The 22,565-nt window shown below is 37.2% G+C and overlaps 1 protein-coding gene across 4 annotated transcripts in view; it reads right to left on the bottom strand.

Annotated features, from left to right (window-relative positions):
- Positions 1-22,565, bottom strand: part of SLC24A2 (solute carrier family 24 member 2) — a 277,482-nt gene that overhangs the window by 14,709 nt on the left and 240,208 nt on the right. For all 4 annotated transcript variants that reach the window (XM_049769359.1, XM_049769361.1, XM_049769360.1 and 1 more), the window contains one exon: positions 2,962-3,102. In XM_049769359.1, the coding sequence (XP_049625316.1) occupies positions 2,962-3,102 (141 nt within the window). The remainder of the gene's footprint in view (positions 1-2,961; positions 3,103-22,565) is intronic.

A 22,565-nucleotide genomic window follows, 5' to 3' on the forward strand; every position in this document is an offset into this window, starting at 1 on the left:
GTAGTCAGTTAACAGAATGATGGGCTAACTAATGTTTATGTTTTTACATAGCTAACTTTTGGGGTGATCTGTTACCCAGCAAAATAGAACTGATAAAAGATCAAGTTTAATGAAGTTCTGTGCTAAGCACTATCAAGAAGTTAAGTCATGAATTTGAACTATCCAGTATAGTGTCCTTCATTCTGACATTTCACATATGTAAAGGATACCATATAATCCATCTTCTAAACCGATTTTTGCTTGAAGAGTAACAGATTACTTGGAATTTGCAGTACGGTTTATTCTCTTTATGCTTCTCTTATCATGGAATATTTTATGAATAATAGGCAATCTAGGTATCTTCCAACCTGTGTTTCAAAGTGGAAGAGTCTACATAGAGTACTTGTGATGGTCCTGATTTTCACTAAGAAGTTACTGTGTAGAGACCTTTGATCTCTAACACATCTTTGACCTTACACAGAAGACAAGCACTTTGCCAGCCTGTACTCTTTATAGGCTAATACATCTAACGATAGATGAATTCTGGTAACATGTACTTCTACCCACTTCTGAGTAATTCCAATTCCAGGAATTGGAATTATTGACATTTATTTTCCCCTCGCACCTCTTTTCTGATTGCCTCAGCTGTTATGTAACCTCCTCTTATTTTAGGTCACATTCCCCACAGCCCCACTGCAGAAATATAGAAAACCATGTGTGTCAGATTTAGTTTTTTTTTTTTTTTTCCAATTTTCTGCTATGGGAGCTAAACAAAGCCTTGGATTAAACAGCAGAGTGAGAGCTAGAGTGAGAATGAGTTCATGGGGCTGGGGTTAACAATAAGTTAACGTAATGTGAATCAACAACAAAAAAATCAACACTAAACACATTCACATTAACTGTACATTAGGTTCAGGAATCCAGGAAGTGGATGCTTTGCATTTATATCCTGTAATAACGAAGCCTAAATATTGCTTCAAGAGAGCTACAGCTATTACAAGTATCCTTTGCACAGACTCTAATGTCAGAAGTTCTTGTATGAGAGACCACTTTCTTAGTCTGACTAGACTTGGCTCAGTAATGGACTAGATTATTTATAGATTAGACTAATGGGAAAAAAATTTTCTTTTGTATTTTTCAAGTGAGGAAAGTGCAATCATCCTGGGCTCTTGAAAACTCATGCTAAATTATGCTGGTTATTACCCCAGAAGTCTATTTCAAATGCTTTTAGAAAAAAAAATAGGTTTTTTTTTTTTTTTTTTTTACAGATATTCACTTTCTGGCATTAGCAAATAGGAGATGGTTCCTGAGATTTTGAAATATAGGTAATTAAACCAAACTACACAAGTCTCATAGTAGTTACATTTTTGTTGAATAAATATATGCATTTAGGGTCATAATAAAAGGGTAAAGTTGTTTCTTCTTTCCACATTGGTGGTCTAAGAATTCAGCTAATACCACACTGGGAGGAGAAATACTTTGATCTACACTCAGATTTTACTTTACTGATCATGATTTTGTGGTCATAGCACCAATTACATTAAAAGAGTAAATGTGGAATATAATAATGATAATATAGGAGGGAAATCAGATACACAGAAATTACACCACATGCATATATTAAAATTCTTTTAATCAAATGAATAATCCATGTACACAAATATTTCACAAAATAACAACCTCTCTCTCACCTCAGAAACAAACACTATAGTAATTTTAGAACTATTTCTGTAACAGTCCTCCTGTAAAGAATTTCCTATGCATGTGACACTGATAGATTCTGGGTAAAATTCTCTCCTAGCCATAATGAAGGCAAGCTTACAAGTGCTTTGGCTAGCAGAGAACAGTGTAAGGGGAAGTGTGACTTCTGAGATTAGCGTATCCATGATTATGCAATCCCTGAACATTCATACTTGGAGCCTTGATCTTTTTCTAAGAGACTGAACTACTACAGAGGCCACTAGGCTCTGACAAAGTCAATAAACAATCCCAGTTGACTCAATCTTAGCATCATTGCAGCCCAGGTGTCAGAAAAACCCATGAAGAAATCTCTACATGATTCCACTTCCAGTCATTCAAATCTTGCCAGCAGAAGTCCCATTATAGAGCCATGCTCAATGGGTCCAATTCAAATTTCTGATCCACAGAATCCATGACTAGGGCAAAAAGGTAGTTGTTGGTTTCCTTTACAACTTTGAAATAGTTCGTTATACAGATTTGATAATCTGAGCAATATTATTGCCTATCTACCTACCTAGAGAAACACATATTTTATCTAAATATGTATTAAGGTATATATTTATTCACACACATCTCTTTATTGTTACTCTTTCCCTTTCAAGATAAATTAAATAGATGAAGATTATATATATTCTTATTACACAGCTGGCCCTTGAATAATGCAGGTCTTAAGTGTTCCTATCCTCCATTCTCTGCAGAGTGAAAAATCTGTATCTAACTTTTGATTCTCCTAAAACATAACTACAAGAGTCTACTATTGACCAGAAGCCCACTGGTAACATAAGCATTATTATTATTATTATTTTTGGTTTTTGTGTCACACCCGGCAGTGCTCAGGGGTTACTCCTGGCAATACACTCAGAAATCACTCCTGGCAGACTCAGGGGACCATATGGGATGCCAGGATTCAAACCACTGTCCTTCTGCATGCAAGGCAAATGCCCTACCTCCATGCTATCTCTCCAGCCCCATAACATAAACATTTGATGGATATCAATTTTACATTTAATATATATTAGATGCTGCATTCTTATAATATACTAGAGAAAAATATTATTCTAAACATCCTAAGAAAAATATATTGACAGTACTGTAATTTTACTCATTGATCTGATAAGTTTACAAAAGACTGCATAGAAGTGTTCCTATGGAGAACAACAAGCCCCTGTTGTGTAAGGGCCAAGAGTACTGTGCTTATTCTCAGGGACACTTTAATTGCTAATTCAAAATCACTTTACTCACAGGCTTTCGCACATCAGGTAAGGTAATCCAGAGAGGAAACACGATGGGAAACACAATCAAGAAGGTGACTTGCTTGTGGGTAGTGGAAGGCCAGGCCAGGCTCAAGGGCTGGTCATCTTCCTCTTCCCCTGTTTCTGTGGTCTATGAGAGGGAGAGGGAGAGGAGGGAGAGAGAGAGAGAGAGAGAGAGAGAGAGAGAGAGAGAGAGAGAGAGAGAGAGAGATAGAGAGAGAGAGAGAGGGAGAGAGAGAGTCAGAGAGAGAGACAGAGAGAGAGACAGAGAGACAGAGAGACAGAGAGAGAGAAAGAGAGAGAGAGACAGAGAGAGTGAGTGAGTGAGTGAGAGAGAAAGCAAAAGAGAAAATAAACAACAATGAGAATATCCACTGGATAGAGAGTAAGAAAGTCAGCTTTCAACCACAGAAGGAATTGAAAATTTTCTAGTTCATTCATTAACTCTGGAAGTATTATTAAGAAATTTCATCCATTTCAGTCTGAATCCCAGGAATAGCTCTGCATGTTCAGTTGTGACAATATAAGAACTTTCTAAACATATGGCAATTTCTCACTTAAATAAAATGATCATTCAACATGCACTATTATGCAAACATACTACACCTATGATCCATGTATATTTTGTGAAAAATGAGATCTGCAGAGCAAAAGATTCCAGAACAAAATGTTCTCTCTCTCTCTTCTTTCTTCTTTTGTCTTAAGGACAAAACCACAGAATTAAAAATCCATGGGAGGGATTTATTAAAATAAAAAAAATGTATTTCAGGACTGGAACGATAACACAGCAAGTAGGGTATTTGCTTTGCATGTGGCTGACCCAAGTTTGACCCCTGGCATCTCTGGACCATGCATATGGTCCCCCGAACCTGCCAGGAGTAAGCCCTAAATACCACTGGGTATGTCCCAAAAACCAAAAAACAAAAAAAAAAAAAAAAAAAAAAACCCAAACAGGAAAATATTACAAAGAACCACTCTTAGATTTTGTGTGTTTCTGTATGTAGTATGTATGTATATGGGTATTACACAATCAGAGAGAGAAAATGACCACAAGAAAAGGGCAAATAAAGGGGTAAAATGAATTGTGAGAATAAGCTTTAAATCTGCTGGTGTGGTCAGAGAGTTTAACACACATAAAGAGACTGAAGGTCATACTCTCCCAATAATCAATAAAATTAAAACATGAATAATTAAACATAGAACATAATCTTAGATTATGAAATTTGAGTGGGCAAGAGAAAGTAATCACTAGAAATAATACAATAACCACATAACCCCGCTTTCTCTGGGCTGGTAGTTAAGATTCCTATGGTATTGTGACTTTTCAGCCTAATTAAGCACCTCACTCAATGCTAAACCATTTTACTGACAGTCAAAGGCTTATTATGCAAACATATGTCCCTTTGTTCTGGAAACTGGACAGAAGTGGAGCAAGATATGGAACCTGTAGGTGCTGGCAGCATAACATTTCAGAGCCAGGGGGAAACTTCAATTTCTAACTTGGCAGAAGCAAGTGTCCCGGCCTTTCATCACCACCCACTGGAATCTGCAGATTCTGAAGTCCCAGACCAAGAAGAGCAGAAGGTAGATCTGGGCCCGGCAGGATGACCATTACCGTCAGATGAGCCCTGAGAGCCTCCAAAACAGCATTACAGACAGCATCAATCACGCTTTCCCTGGCTTGTTTAAAAATGAAAGTGCCGCAGCAGGACCAAGTATCAGATCTAAAAATATCAAGAGGAACTTTTCTATAGAAACTTCTTTTTGGAGATCATATAAATAAGCTGCCTAGGCGTCACAAAGCTCCTGCTCCCCGTGGATGTGACTTCCAGCGGTGTGCTCTATTTCAAGCCACACTGCTAACTTCCACCAGCCCCTTTCTCCCTAAGGAAGGCTCTGGCTTGGAGGCAGAGTTGGGTGTGGGGAAGACTTCAGGTGGTCAGGTGGCGGGTGAGGTCTCACTGCAATCATGTTGTTTGTTCATTTAATCTTTAAGCTCTAGCATAAACAAAAGGATTTGTAGTCGTTTACATAATCACCCACATCCTCTCTCCAGAGTTAAAATTTAAAAAACATTAATAAAGGGAATCCTAAGTCGTACTGCAGGAGCTCGTAATAACAGGTTCTTTCTTGGGCGTATGTCCTTGGGGCAGTGTGCAAAAGAGTTTAATAAACAGCAAATAAGAGGGAATTGCAAAGGATTGGTATAATAAGGAGGAATTAGGAAGTTGTCCCCATTTATTTGGGTCATGTGGATCCTCATTAAATATACTGCTCACCATCTCTATTTTTTTGGTCTGCAATATGTTGGGGGAAAAAATGTAAAAAAACATAACTCTATATTTCCACATTGGAAATATAGCAGAAGCAAAAGAAATAAAAATTAGAGGTGAAATTAAAACAAGGAATTTAAGAGAAAAGTCTACAAACTAAAAGTTGTTTTTTTGTTTTTGTTTTTATGGCTCATTGAATTCACACCACTGCTTTCTTTGGCCCATTCGGTGGATCTTGGAGTACTGCCTCCAGTTCTTCTTCCCAGCAGTGGTGGAACTTCACCCGGAGATGGAGCAGCAATGCCCCACTGAGCTCATTAGCTTCTCTGGGTACTGGCTGAAACTTGAATAAATCTCTTGGAACAAGGTCAGTGACGATTAGGGAGAGAGGTGTACCGTATCTGTTTTGGACCAGATGTGATCTTGTCTTGTTCAATCGAACAAGCTGTTTGGACCAGATGTGATCTTTCTGGTTCAATCGAACAAGACTTTGCTTTCTTCCTGGAAAACACCTCAGAAATGAGAAGCGCCCTGATAGTGAAGACATTGCACCTTCTAATAAGCACAATTCTCAAGAGAGGGTCGTTTTATTAATACAGAGGATTCCAGGAACTTTGCTGAAGATGTCTTTATGTTCTCTTTGGACTGGTGATACTTAGGGGTTATACCTAGTTCTGCACCAGGGAATTACTCTTGGTGATGCAGCAGGGAACCGACCATATGGGTATGCTGGGGATCAAACTCAGGTTTGATGCAATGTAAGGCAAGTAGAAAACCTACCCACTGTAAAAATGCTCTGCTTCCCTGCTAAAAACCCTTTACTCTATAATTGGGTTGTGATTCAGTGATACAGCACCTGGTTTGCAGTAGTCCATGGGTTTGATCCTCAGCACTGCCAAAAAACATGCAAGAAGACTCATCAAACTGATTTGAAGAGTTCATGTAGTGACACTTCTCCCCCAAGCTGGTCCCCCACTTCCTTTAGCAATCTAGCAGCTTTTCTCTAAGCTCTGAGCTAACCATTTTTTTCCTGAGAACAAACAAAAGCAACTCTTTATGACTCATATCATTTTAATGACACCAACAGATGGTGACATTTCATCAATAACCCTTCTGCTTATAACCTACGGATTAGTTCCTTTCTCCATCTGCCAAAGTCACCAGGCAGGCAGTGCCACTAGCAAATAGCAGAAAATAATTGTCTGTTTAGATGCATAAGCTCTAAACACTCGACTGTCCAATGCAAACAATTAGCTATATTGTATGACTTCCAAAAGCTGCGTTTGAGTGGTTGTTGCTAAGAGAAGAGACTGTATCTCAGGCTGTGAAATAGAACTCACTATGGGAACTTTACCTCCTGGGCATTGAATCCTGCTCTAGTGTAAGTATAAGTGCAGGGGCATAGAACTGTGGGTGAATTCCAGAAGTATCTCAGGAGCGAGGTGGTCAGCCAATTTTAGGGGAAATACTCTGTCTTCTTGCCAGTGCAATCCTCACTGTGGTCCAAAGGATAACAGCTTGCAAGCTGGTTAGGAAAGTGAAAAAAAAAATAGCATTCCAAATCTGGAGCCTGGTTTTCCTGGCCAGAGCTCGGGATGCTGCCATGTTCATTAGTATCAGCCCTGGGGAGATACTGCTGAAATTATGGCAACAATTTTCCAACTTTTCCTGGAATTGGGCCATATTGAATTTAACCTTGCAAAACTCACTCTGAACTCCTAGAAATATTTTTTGGGCCACACCCAGCAGTGCTCAGGGGTTACTCCTGGCTCTATGATCAGAAATTGATCCTGGCAGGCTTGGGGGACCATATGGGATGCTGGGAGGCAAACGCCTTACCTCCATGCTATCTCTCCATCCCCACTCCTAGAAATCTTTAGTGGAAATTTCATAGAGGACAAAATGATGAAGAAAAAATTTGTGGTTTTTGAAAGAAAAAAATATATATTTGGAGTCGGAGAGATAGCACTTGCCTTGCATGCAGAAGGATGGTGGTTCAAATCCTGGTATCCCATATGGTCCCCTGAGCCTGCCAGGAGTGCTTTCTGAGCATTGAGCCAGGAGTAACCCCTGAGCGCTGCCAGATGTGACCCAAAAACCAAATATATATATTTATATATTACCAGTTTGTCTGCAGATGTGCTAGAATTGCACAAAACCAGGGCCATAAGGATGAATGTAAGGACTTGCAATTATTCTTTCTTTTTTATTTTCTTTTGGGTCATACACAGTAGATGCTCAGGAACTACTTTTAGTACATAGCTTCATGGTCCCTCTTGGTAGTACAGGAAGTGCCAGGACATGATCCCAGGTCCTTTTGCATGCATAACATGCTCTAGTACGTTGAGCCATCTATCTGGCTTCAGGCAGTTCTTGATATGGAAAATATGGGACTAGGTGATATGTTTGTGATGAGAGTTGGTGCCACAAAGCATCAGTACAGTGTGATGGAAAGATGAGATGGGAGAGAATCAAGAATCCTAGCTCCTGTTTCTGACATATGTTTCTCTAGCACATACAGGTTTTTACTGGGAACCCTTAGGTGGAAAGCAGTGTACTAAGTTTCATAACCCTTGGTTTAATGGATATTTGGATTTTAAAGAAGGAACTAACAAATATGTTGGAGAACTCATTATATCAAGTTATAAGAATGATGCCAAAGAAGGTGGCATGAACTTCTGGCTGTTCTGTTATTTTAGTTTACTTGTTATTCATATGCGGATGCTCTTAATCTCAGTATTTCATAAGGTAAATCTCTTTTGATGAGGTGATTAAGTTCAATGAGAATATTAGTGTAAATCCTATTCTAATATGGGCAATGTCCCAAACACAAGAGGGGATCAGGATCCAATGAGATGCATGGAGGTTGTACATACAGAAAGAAAAAGCCCTATGAGGATAAAATAGAATGTTAGTACTTGAACATTAATAGGTGGAATTGAACATAATAGGTGGAATTCATTTATTTTAAAACATGGAGCCATGATTAAGTTGGACGAAGGTAAAGAATTAAGTAACTTGTAGTTCTGCCAACATACTAATGGTGCTTAATTTTTTGTTGTTGATTTAATACTTTGTAATAAAATTAGTTTATATCTCTACATTGTTCAGTCATATAGATCCATAGATCAAATGTCCATAGAGAGAGAGAGAGAAAAAGCCCTGGAACTTGGTACAGGCAAGTCACCAATGAGGTTTGGAAGGAGTGGGAAGGGAGATATAGAAAAATATATGCTAGCCTAGAAAGTAAGGTTGGGTGGGTATATTGAGAATACCAAATTTGCTATACTCAATGAAGATTTTTTTTTAAAAAAAGGTATAAATAGAACATAAAATATTTAGACTACATGGCAGGCTTTTTATCTATAGACTAGATAGTAACTTCCAGGGAGTCATAGGGTGCACAGTGCCTGATTGAGACCTTCAAATTTAGCAATACTATGAGAAGACTAATAAGCTACTAAATAAATAAAAACTTTTCAAACATGTAATGTCACGTTTTCTAGGAGATTGGTTGGGGTTGGATTCCCAAAGAGCTCCCAAGGAGGGAAGGCACCACCCATTCCCCTTGTCCACCCAGACAGGGAAAGCTATTCCAGTTGTATAAATCTGCAGTAAATAATACACACAGACAGGAAGGTAAGTAGAGGCAGAAAGGTAGGACACCAAATCCTATTCGAGCCTCCAGTTGCTCCAAAGCTCCAGAGCAAGCTATCTAGCTGCAAAAGAACTCGTCCTCTCAGTTTAACTCCTCTTTATTCAGGTCTAAATAGTGCCCCTACCTGAAAGGTCATAGGTAGGAAAGCAAGCAGGGAAACATACCAAAGAGAAATATTATGAAAGCCTCTAATACAAACATAGACTAAGAAGTTATAATTCTATATATAAATATATATTTAAATATATTTATGTTTTTCTACCGATCCAAGATAAAAGTGTAGAAATTTAACTCAAACTTGCATTGGAGTACTAATGGCCAAAATGAGGACTTGAGAATTTTATGTTCATTTTATTGACTGATGTAATCTTAAATTCTTATAATTATGGATAATCTGGTATTGGTAACATCTAAAATGAATATCTAGGGGACATTATAGAAGATGGAGCAAACCTTTTATAATAATAAATTTCCTATAGCTGATTTTAAAAAGAACTGAAATGGGAGGTAGGATTTCTAGACTTCAGTGAATAGTCAGTGTTTAATAACCAGCAGAAAACTGAGGGGAAGAATATGCACAAGAAGACAGACACCAGCATTTTTAAGTGGGACTACCTCTTTTACTTCTACCCTCTGTCTTCTTTCATTATTTAAACATGAAAATATTCTTTTTATGATAGTGGTATGCTTTACTTAACCGATTATGCTTCCTTGGGAACTGATAAAAGGTGTAGGTATATATGTTTGTGTATGTTAGTGTAGAGTCTGTGAAGGAGGCTATTTGGGAGAAAAAATTTGAAGTGCCTTTCTAATGAAAGGATTGCTGAAAAGAGATTAACAAAGAAGATCTATTTCTGCTCCAGAATGTTTCTTTACAATATTGCTGCAAGAGCATTCACTGAGCTAAGCCAGGAAAAATACTTAGAATTTATGAAGAGTATTTGGCACACGGCCCAAAGCTTAGTAAGTATTGGCTATTATTATTTTTAATAAAGGTTTAGGAAAATAATTTCTTCAAAGACATTTAGCAGAAGGCAATTTGACAATGAGAATGATGTTTCTTTCAGCAATAAAATCCTATAACTCAATTATTTCATGTGAAAGTAGAAACAGCAATAATCTTGTTTCTCCATTTATCCATACATTTAACATTTACAGAACATTCAAAACTACAGTGATGTCAACAAGCTAATTTACTTTTCTCTGAGGTAATATGAATAAATCAAAGACCTTTGTAAACAAGATGAAAGGGAAAACTGCAGATCCTGGAGGAGAAAATGCTATTTTATTTCAGAAGGTAGGCTGCAAGTAGACTTTTTCTCTGTCACAAGGCTTTCAAGCAGATGGCGTGATCATAATATTGTGACACCTTGATTCTGCATTTTTTTTGCAAAGCTAAAAACAATAGTAAAATCAGAATTCTCAAAGGTAAAATTACCAAAAAATATACAGACAAGTTTTAATACAGTGAAAGGCTCTTAAATCAACAACTATTTGGCAAGAAGAAGGTGCTTTCCAAGAAACATTTCATATAGTGTGCTTTCATTTTGTTAAGTTTAAATCACATTGCTGCTTTAGTACAAAGGAAATCTATTAAAAATGAGATCATTAAAAAAATAAAACACATCCATATGGTCTGTATAGTAGTGGGCTAGGGCTGCTATCACAAAATATTCTGACTGGATTGTTTGAACAATAGACATTTATTATAATAAACTACCACCCCAAATACCAGCTGGCTCAGGAAGAGAAAGTGGTTTTCATTCATCTCCACCCCCCTACATTGATTGGCCAATTAGTAGGATCAACATATCAGCAGCTGTTATTATATTTGTTACAGAAATAGAGCATTATACTTGAAACTGAGATGTAGGAAAGACTGACCCATAAAAACACTCACTTCTAGATTGAGGGTTGTTTTGCTCCTGCACTCTCAGATACCTGAACTCAAAATCTCTATGTGACATGTGGAAGAATAAATTTTGGGAAATCCCAAATTATAATTTTGGACTTGTCAAATAAGGTCAAATAACTCAAAATGCTCTGAGTCATTTTGAAAGTAAATGGACAGAGTTCTAGGGTGGTTCAGCTGAGAATACTAAGACTGAGGAAAACATCACTGGCCATCAGCCTTTTTCTTTGAAAAAGGAATGATAAGGAGAACATTGAGAGAAAAATCTGCTTGCCTTGATGACAGAAAATCATAGTGACAAACTTAGAAAGTTCAATTAATCATTCTTAGTTATTCAATCTGAGTCATTATTAGTCTGGTGGGAAGAATATTTGTGTTTCTCACAAAACTCATGTTAAAGCCTGGATGTATTTGGAGATTGAAAGTAGGGGCCTTGAAGGAAGTACTTAAGGTTAAGTAAGGTTAAATACATGGGACCTAATTTGATAGATTTTCTAGGACTTATAAGAAACAACAGAGAGTACTTCTACCCTTGACCACCCCTACTGCACATGCCCACCAAGGAAAGGTCAGTGAGGATATATAAGAGAAGGGCCACATTTTTAGGTCAACAAGAGAGTTCTTGTCTGAAAGTGAGTAGGCCAGAATCTTGATCTTAAACTTCTAGCATGTAGGCTGTAAGAAAATCAATATTTGCTGTTTTTACCACCTAGTCTGAGATATTTTGTTAGGGCACCGCAAGCCAATGAATAATCCGAACATGTATATATTTATCAAGATCTCATTTTAATAGATATTTGAAATAACTTATTTTTACTCACTGTAATTTATTTGTAAATTTCCACTTTCAATTTTTCTTTACTGAGTTTTAAGATTATTTAAGTAATTAAGATTAAGATTTAATTCTCTTAGTTTACATTGTCTTTGTCTTTGTATTTGTATTTTTTGGGGGGGGGGTCACACCTGGCAGTGCTCAGGGGTTACTCCTGGCTCTATGATCAGAAATCGCTCCTGGCAGGCTCAGGGGACCATATGGGATACCAGGATTTGAACCACCGACCTTCTGCATGTAAGGAAAACGAACTACCTCCATGCTATCTCTCCGGCCCCTGTATTTGTATTTTTAACAACAATGTCTCCCATTGTTTTTGCTACATGTCTTTTCAAGAGATTGGTCAGCAGAGATGTCAAAAGCATCTCTTTTTTGGAAGAGGTTACCATCTGAGAATTTGAATTATCTTCTCTATGGATATCCTGAACTATTAGAACTAACAGGTAAATAATAAACTGGTGCCCAAAGATTATTTATTCCTGGCCTAGAGGACCAGATATAGTACCATGTTAACCATGGTTAACCATATGCAAAGCAAGTGTTCTACTCCCTGCACTGTTTCTGGCCTAGAAAAATCTATTTTTATAAAAGTGATACATCTCTGCATAAATGTAGTGAATAATTTACTCTGCTTATAATATCTTATATTTGCTTCACATATAGATGAAAACAATGTAAGAAACTTAGCACTAATAATTTAGCATACTCAACACAAAATGATAAGGTTTCATTTAGCAATGGCAACTTGAAAAATTTAATCTACTTCTATATGACTTTGAATTGAAATCAAAGTTTCAAAATATTTTCCTATGAGTGATGAAGCTGTCTGAACCTAAATTTTCCAAGAAGCTAAGAAACCATTTTATTATAATATAAAATGACATTTGGAGAGTCTGGAGAAAGGCAAATTGCTTTCTTTCACTTTGCACTTTTCCCAAATAATTCTGAGGTGCAATCTATAGACAAGATGGATTTCTTTCTGTACTGCGATTATAAATTGGTTCTAGGGACTTTGTAAATCTTACTGATGCATATCATGAAAGATTTGTCTGTTTAACAGCTATCAGGATAGGAACTAAACATATAAAATGTTAAAAAAAAAGCTATCAGGGAATCATAAGAAGCAGCTAAAAATCATTTTTATAATTTTACTATCAAGTGGATTATAATTACCTAGAATAATAGTAATATTGTTAGTATTTCTTACCATGTGCTAATAGTTTCTTTTTTTATTAATAATCAGACCTTGATATAGATATATGAATGATTAATAGACATTATAGAACTTCACAAAAAGATAAGTGGTGCTATTAACACTGAGATTCACAATGAATATATAATTCTTTGTCAATGTTCAAATTTTAAAAGAATATCAAGTCTAATCTACATATATTTTATTTTAATTTTCTTTTTTTTTTTTGTGGGTCATACGTATCAGTGCTCAGGACTTACTCTTGACTCTACACTTAGGAATCACATTTGATGGGGCTATAGAACCATATGTAGTTCTATTTTTATACTTTTTTATACTCATCTTTGTGTCTCTGTCTATCTAGGATCAAACCTGTTTGGCCATAAGTAAGGCAAGAACCCTACCTGTTATACTGACATTCTGGCTCTTATGTATATATAATTTTTAAATGTACTCATATGGCCTCTGATTTCACCTTAAGCAGTTGGTAAATTTTGTGAAGATCATTATATGTAGATATTATACTTAATGTTTCCTTTAAAATATGTGGATATAATGAGGGAACCAATTAGGACTGATGATAACAGACCCTGAGAGTCTGCCTATAGAACCGAGTTTAATTGAGGGTGGAGATGAGACATAAAGGCAGTGGTAAAAGGTACTTAGTCTTTGGTGATTGGTGTGGTAAAGCAACAGTATATTTATGAATATTGATATTAATAGTATTTTTAGCCATGCCAGCGGTGCTCAGGGGTTACTCCCGACACTCTGCTCAGAAATCACTCCTGGCAGGCACAGGGGACCATATGGAATGCTGGGATTTGAATCACCGTTGATCCTGGGTCTGCCGCTTGCAAGGCAAATGCCCTACCACTGTGCATCTCTCCGGTCTGATATTAATAGTATTTTAAACCATAGTGTCTAAATTAAGAAATGTATTTTTTGGAAGAAAAGTTACCTACTCTAAAAATTGAATCCATATACTAGGGTCTAAAAATAAAACACTATGATTCTTATCTCCTTTCATATACTTTTATAATTTATAATTAGGCTTTCTGTATTATCAATAATTTTTTTCCTCAGGCAATAATAGTGCTAAAATGGCTGTCAGGTTTTCCTTTGTATGTTCATTCGTTCATTCCTTCCTTTCTTTTCTTCCACCTGTCCTCCATCCCTCTCTTTCTCTTTTTTCTTATTCTTTCTCTGGGCTACAGCCAGCACAGACCATATATGGTATGAGGGTAAAGACAGGGTTGTTAGTATGCAAGGCTTGTACCTTAACTCCTGAACCATCTTTCTGGCCCATCTCCAACTTTCTTCTCAGATTACTTTTGTGTCTAGCAGTATCAAACACAAAGACATATCCTCACTTTTCACCAAAGTCTCTGTTCTTATGTGTCAGAATCTTCTTACTAAATTCTAAATCTTCTTTCTAAATAAAGAGAACAATTTTCTCTTTAGTAGGGTCAATGGGGACTTTAGATGTTCTTTTTTTTTTAAAGCAGAAGTTCCAGAGATGTGTATGGTTTACTCCTGTTTCTGTACTACTGGCAATTATTCTTGGCAGTGCATGGGGACTGACAATATGGGGTGTCAATGCTTGAACCTGGATCGACCGAGTGCTAAGTTAAGTGCTGTTTCAAACTTTCAAAATGGTAGACCTGGTTGTTATATCTTAATTATTTAGAAAAGATGCTCTTTATTTTTTATTTTATTTTATTTTTTTTTTTTTTTGGGTCACATTCGGCAGTACTCAGGGGTTACTCCTGGCTCTATGCTCAGAAATCGCACCTGGTAGGCTCGGGGGACCATATGGGATGCCAGGATTTGAACTACTGACCTTCTGCATGAAAGGCAAATGCCTTACCTCCATGCTATCTCTCCGGCCCCTCTTTTTTTTTTTTTAAATAAATATTTAAGCACCATGATTTAAGCAAATGTGATTGTAGTTGGGTTTCAGTCATAAAAAAGAACACCCCCCCCCCTTCACCAGTGCAACATTTCCACCACCACTGCCCCCACCCTGTCTCTTCCCCCCCCACTCCTTGCCTGTATTCTAAACAACGCATTCTACTTCTCTCACTCATCACTATTGTCATGATAGTTGTTAGAGTAGTTATTTCTCTAACTACACTCATCACTCTTTGTGTTGAGCTTCATATCATGAGCTGGTTCTTCCAGCCCTCAGAAAAGATGTTCTTTGAATTTAATTTTGAATTTGGCCAAGATTCCCAAGCCCTCTTTTAAATCTAAAGATAAATATGTTTTCTAACTAAAGGTAATATTTAAGGAAGAACAATATCACATGGCTTTTAGGTACCATCTGTTTAGATAATCTTGGAAGTCCCTAGTAGTGCTAATGTTTTTGACCACTACTTATTATGAAGTCTTCCAAGAGTTCTAAAATATGAGCTGTAACTTCAAACAGTAACAATCTGTAATGAAGTGATGTTTTTTATGTTTTCCCCCTTTTCTCAAAAATCAAAAATTTATAGTAGAGATGCCTTCATGTATCTCTTCTTTAAAAAACAAATATGATAATTTTGATCATCTTTTCTTATATATTATTTAGTCAAATAATAACCTAAGGCTTTTTACTTTTTAGAACTATTTTATTTTATTTTATTACCATAAATTGCAAAGTTATTCATGATTGGGTTTTAGGTGTCTAATAGACCAACACCAATTCCTTCACCAGTGTCCACTTTCCTCTACCAATGTCTTCAGTTTCTTTCCACCCCTCAGTCTGCCTCTATGGAAAGCATTTTTTCCTTTTATGCCATGTAATTTACCATTCTGTTACTGATAAAGAGTCATGCTTAACACTTGACCTCCTTCCAGTATCTGGTCTTTATGAAAAGTGACCACTTCCCTTTATGACTGTAGCAAAGGTCTCTTCCCTAATCTATCCTCCCTACCTTAATGTTCTTATCAACACTATAAAGCTTTATTAAAGAATATCTTAAAATCTCTCTGCATGGTAGATTAAAACTAGGAATAAATGCACCACCTCTGAATTCCCAAAAAAAGAAAGGAAGGACTTCAAGGTAAGGTGACAAGGTAAGGTTGCAAATTACATTAGTTGTAAAGTGTAAAAGTTAAGAAAAAAGAGTATTATTATACTTTTCATTTCTGTGTCTCTGCCTATCTAATCACCCCTCATTTCCTCCCATTTGTATCTATCATCTCATTTTAGATATGTGTGCATGTTTATCTTTGTATCCATATATGCATGTACTTCTTTTCCATTACATAAATCAGTTGTCCACTAGTACATTAAAGTACTTATGGTTTCTGATTTGTTTATAGAGAGAAATATTAGAGATGAGAGTAAATAAAAGCTACAACAATAAAAAGCTATATAGTAATATATAAAAATGTAGGACACAGGGCCCGGAGAGATAGCACAGCGGTGTTTGCCTTGCAAGCAGCCAATCCAGGACCAAAGGTGGTTGGTTCGAACCCCGGTGTCCCATATGGTCCCCCATGCCTGCCAGGAGCTACTTCTGAGCAGACAGCCAGGAGTAACCCCTGAGCACCGCCAGGTGTGGCCCAAAAACCAAAAAAAAAAAAAATGTAGGACACAATAAAATTATGTTTTACAGACTTTAGAATTTAATACATTTTTTAAGGAATTTTGTCTTCTTTCCTCATATTCTGAATTCATATCTTAACACATTAAGTTTTCTGTACCATCCTGGAGGACCTCAAGGCAATGAGGCAGGCAATTTTGTGCAGCAAGGTAGGCAAGCACAAGTTGCTGCTGCTATCTAGAATGATAAAGCTGAAGTGTATGAAAAATGATAGTTTTTAGATGTCTAATAACAAACAAGTGTGCCATAAAGAAAGATGTGGTTCATATATGCAATAAAATATTACATAGCTCTAAGAATTGATGCAATCATGTAGTTCTCTGCAACATGGACAGAACTGGAAGATATGTTAAATGAAGTAAACCAGAACAAGAAGAAAGAATACAGGATGAGATGATATCACATATATGGTATTCAGAAAAACTGTATGAATAAATGCAGTGGTTTAGATGGGAGTTGCTGAGAACACTATAGGCCTCAGATTATAGTGAGAAAAGGAAAGAAATTGAGTTGGGAAGGAAAAAGACTAATATAAAATATCAGGGAATAGAGACGACGGGGACTCAGTTGCATTGGTGATGTTAAGAATGGGCAAAACCAAGGTTCAACACCCATTCCTGATAAAATCTCTCATCAAGATGGGAGTGAAAGAAACTTTTATGGGCCCGGAGAGATAGCACAGCGGCATTTGCCTTGCAAGTAGCCAATCCAGGACCAAAGGTGGTTGGTTCAAATCCCGGTGTTCCATATGGTCCCCCGTGCCTGCCAGGAGCTATTTCTGAGCAGACAGCCAGGAGTAACCCCTGAGCATCGCCGGGTGTGGCCCAAAAACCAAAAAAAAAAAAGAAAAAAAAAAGAAACTTTTATAATATAGTCAAGGCCATCTGCTACAAGCCAATGGAAAATATTATTCTCAATAGACATAAACTAAAAGCCTTCTCCCTAAAATTGGGTACAAGACAAAGCTGCCCTCTCTCACCACACCTGTTCAACATAGTGCTGGAAGTTCTTGCTATTGCGATTAGGCAAGAAAAAGATATCAAGGGCATCCAGATAAGGCAGGAAGAAATCAAGCTCTCACTGTTTGCAGATGACATGATACTCTATTTAGAAAACCCTAAAGACTCTACCAAAAAGCTTTTAGAAACAATAGATTCATATAGCAAAGTGGCAGGCTACAAAATTAATGGCATTCTTATACACCAATAATGATAGAGAAGAAATGGACATTAAAAAAAAAAACCCAGGCTGGAGAGATAGTATGAAGGTAAGGCGTTTGCCTTTCATGCAGAAGGTCATTGGTTTGAATCCAGGTGTCCCAAGCCTGCCAGGAGCGATTTCTGAGTGTGGAGCCAGGAGTAACCCCTGAGAACTGCCAGGTATGACCCAAAAGACAAAAAACCCCAAAAAAACCAAAAACAAAAATCCAAAAAACAAACAAACAAACAAAGAAAACAACCCCATTTACATTAGTATCACACAAACTCAAATACCCTGGAGTCAACTTAACCAAAGAGGTGAAGGACCTATACAAAGAAAACTAAAAATCCTGCTTCAAGAAATAAGAGAGGACACACAAAAATGGAGACACATACCCTGTTCATGGACTGGGAGGATTAACATAATTAAAATGGCAATACTCCCCAAAACAATGTACAGATTTAATGCAATCCCTCTAAGAATAACCATGAAATACTTCAAAGAAGTGGAACAAACACTCCTAAAATTTGTTTGGAACAATAAACACCTGCAAATAGTTAGAACAATCCTTGGGAAAAGGAATATGGAGGCACTACTTTCACCAACTTTAAATTGTATTACAAAGCAATAGTCATTAAAACAGCATGGTATTGGAATAAAGACAGATCCTCAGATCAGTGGAATAGACTAGAGTATTCATAGAATGTCACCCAAACATACAATCAATTAATCTTTGATAAAGGGGCAATAAATGCAAAATGGAGCAAGGAAAGCCTCTTCAACAAGTGGTATTGGTACAACTCGTCAGCCACTTGCAAAAAAGCAAACTCAGATCTCCATCTGCCACCATGCACAAAGGTCAAATCCAAATGGATTAAAGACCTTGATATCCAACCTGAAGCTATAAGGTATATAGAACATGTAGGTATGACACTCCATGACATCGAGACTAAAGGCATCTTTAAGGAGGAAACAGCACTCTTCAAACAAGTGGAAGCAGAGATAAACAGATGAGACTATATTAAGCTGAGAAGCTTCTGCACCTCAAAGGAAATAGTGTCTAGGATACAAAATCCACCCACAGAATTGGAGAAGCTATTCATCCAATACCCATCAGATAAGGGGTTAATATCAAAGATATACAAGGCACTGACAGAACCTAAAAAGAAAAAATATCATCTAACACCATCAAAAAATGAGAAGAAATGAACAGACAATTTCTCAAAGAAGAAATACAAATGGCCAAAAGGCACATGAAAAAATGCTCCACATCACTAATTATCAGGGAGATGCAAATCAAAACAAGAATGAGCTACCATCTCACACCACAGAGACTGGCACACATCACAAAGATCAAGATTATTCGGTGCTGGAGCAGATGTGGAGAGAAAGAAACTCTCATTCACTGTTGGTGGGAATGCTGTCTGGTTCAGCCCTTATGAATAACAATATGGAGATTCCTCAAAAAACTAGAAATTGAGCTCCCAGATGATCCAGCTATTCCACTTCTAGGGTAATTATACCCTAGGAACACAAAAATACAATTCAAAAATCCCTTCCTCACACTCATATTTATTGCAGCGCTATTTACAATAGCCAGACTCTGGAAATAATTCAGATGCCCTTCAATGGATGAATGGCTAAAGAAACTGTGGTACATGTACAAAATGGAATATTATGCAGCCGTCAGGAGAAATAAGTCATGAAATCTTTCTATACATGGATGCACATGGAATCTGTTATGCTGAGTGAAATAAGTCAGAGGGAGAGAGTTAGACAAAGAATAGTCTCACTCATCTATGGGTTTTAAGAAAAATAAAAGACATTTTTGTAACAATTTTCAGAGACAATAGAGATGAAGGCTGGAAGGTCCAGCTCACGATACGAAGCTTACGACAAAGAGTGGTGAGTGCAGTTAGAGAAATAACTACATGGATGATTATCATAACAATGTAAATGAATGAGGGAAATAGAAAGCCTGTCTCAAATACAGGTGGGAGGAGGGAGATTGGGGCATTGGCGGTGGGAATGTTGCACTGGTGAAGGTGGGTGTTCTTTTTATGATTGAAACCCAACTACAATCATGTTTATAATCAAGGTGTTTAAATAAAGATATATATAAAAGAATGGGCAGCACCAGATGTGATTAATAGACCCAAACTTTAACAACCAAACTTTAAAAGGTGCCTGTTATGATGGCAGGCTGGGGTGGGGGTTGGCGGCATGAGATGGACTTGGAAATTAGTGAACGAAGGTTGACACTGGAAGTGAGAATAGTGCTGAAACATTGTATGTCTAAAACTCAATTGAAATAATAACTTTGTAAATCACAATGGTTTAAATAAAAATGAGGTCTACATATATAATACACAAATCCTTTAGAGAACATAACTGATTATAGAAGAACCACAACTATGAGCAGTTATGCAAAAGTCCATTTCTTTTTTTTTTATTTAAAAGAGAATTTTATCTTCTTTTTTAGTTTTCCTCCTCCCAAGGACCGATTCATTATCAAATGACAAAGCATGAAGGGATTGAAAAAAAAAATATAGGTGACATAAACATTCGTAGGTTTGGAGGTAGCAACAAATTGAGTGCAAAAGTCAATTTCTTACAGTAAAAATGCTTTATATTGAGGCAGGGAAGACAAAAAATGCTTTATATTTCAAATATTTCTTTGGTACACTGCTTCCCTAAGACTTTGTATCAAATTTGTATCCCTTTTCAAAATCTATATAACATGAGGAATTTTACTTAAAAGACTTGATCACTGGGGATATACAATGCTAATAAAATATTGTACATAATTTTGCTAATGAGATACACAAAAGAGATGCTTTAAACTTGCCTGAAAAAATTTATAGACTTCTATTTTCTGATTCCTTGGTTGTTTTAAGTACTGTGATATTAAATTACCAAACAGAAGATATTTGTTTGGTTCTTCTTCTTTTCTTGGGGTGGGTCACACCTGGTGACGCTCAGGGTTTATTCCCAGCTTACTACTCAGAAATCGACCCTGGAAGGCACAGGGGACCATATGGGATGCCGAGATTCGAACCACCGTCTGTCCTGGTACAGCCGTGTGCTAGGCAAACACCCTACCACTGTGCTATCTCTCCGGCCCCATGTTTGGTTCTTCTTGATGTTAAACATAGATACCTATAAAATATGAATGTCTAGAATCTATATGCTTTCTGCAGTAATCATTACACTCTAATTCATAACATTCAAGAAAAAAGTATGACTTCCAGTGATTATTGCTGCTTTACATTTGAAGAATAATTGTGTACAAAGTAAAGCATACAATAATCATAAAAAATAAAATGCAAGTATTTAGAGTAAAGAAAAAGAAAATGATGGGTTCTGGGCAAAAGAAATGATTTGAATTGCCTTTAAAATATGGATAAATTCTAAGTTGTGAATATTTGGCAAGGTTGGTAGGTTCTGCATGACACTTCAAATCAGTTCTCTACCCTCAAATCAAGAGCAGTGTGCCAGGAATCACTAAGAGAAAATAATTAGCACTAGCCTGTATAAAAAGTAAACTTAAAAAAAAAAAAGTAAACTTATTTTTTGCTTCCAGCAAGAAACAAAACAAACCACACATTAAAAAAATAACCTCCCACAATGGGGCTTCCTCTGTGAAATAGGATATTTTAAAAAAATGTTCTTCATTACAAGCATAAAGTCTGTGCTGAAGAAAGCTCTTGAAGAGATGAGGCGTCAATGTAAAATTAGTTCACTTGTAAACCTTTTTTTTTTTTTTTTTTTTTTAAACAAGCAGCAGGTTAATTATAGGAGTTAGGACAGGGGGCTCACAGTTTCACATTAATAATGGCGAGCTACACACCTCATTCTTCATGCAGCTTGAGAAAATTATCACTGGGAAGAAAAGCAAACTAGCATGATAAAACACAGAAGCCTAGTTGTGAAAATGTGCCCTAAGGGGATGTGTTCCAATTTCACTATTTTTCCCCCTGATTTTAGAGTCATAATTTATCCCAGCACTCAGTGTTTCCTTCTGAAAATTCCAGCTCCTTTTACAACTTTCCTTTCTTTACTCTATGCCACCAATGCATTACCATATCTCATTTCTTCCCAGAAATAGCTTGCAAAGCCAGCTATTGCTATCACATCACAGCCAATAGTAGGTCTCAGGAAGAGCTTCCCAGACTTATTTAACTTACTGTCCCCTTTAAACAAATAGTCATGTAGAGCCACCCTGGAAATCTACCTTTTCTGGTGTGTGTGTGTGTGTGTGTGTGTGTGTGTGTGTGTGTGTGTGTGTGTCTAGGATACTGGAAATACTTTGGAGGCTATTCCAGCTCTGTAGTTAAGGGTCACTCTGGGGATCCACCTGAGCCTCCCACAGGCAGAGTATGTGTTCAGCCTGTTGAGTTATTTCTTGTGCTGGAAAATGACTTTCTTTGAAGACGAACTCACAGAAAGCTGCCTCAGCCTAACCTACACCTGCTCCAGCTGCCCCTTAGAACATTGTAGCATTCCACCAGAGTGAGGTATTGCCCACTTTATGATTTGTCATCTGTATTGTTTGGTCATTATTTAAAAGTTTTGCTAGCTCCAGCAGCCACCAATGCTTGACCTCTGCCATTCCAATGGAATTCCAGCTCCATAGTTCCTTTGCTTTCTACTGCACAACCATCAGGTGAGATTAAGCTCCAGTCTCTTTACCCAACGTTTTGCTTTTTCATTCACTTTTTTTTTTTGGGGGGGCACACCCGGCGGTGCTCAGGGGTTACTCCTGGCTGTCTGCTCAGAAATAGCTCCTGGCAGGCACGGGGGACCATATGGGACACCGGGATTCGAACCAACCACCTTAGGTCCTGGATCGGCTGATTGCAAGGCAAACGCTGCCGTGCTATCTTCCGGGCCCCAACGTTTTGCTTTTTCAATGAGCTTGAGTCTAAAGCTG

Source organism: Suncus etruscus, chromosome 1 (assembly GCF_024139225.1).
Source record: "Suncus etruscus isolate mSunEtr1 chromosome 1, mSunEtr1.pri.cur, whole genome shotgun sequence".
Lineage (NCBI taxonomy): Eukaryota > Metazoa > Chordata > Mammalia > Eulipotyphla > Soricidae > Suncus > Suncus etruscus.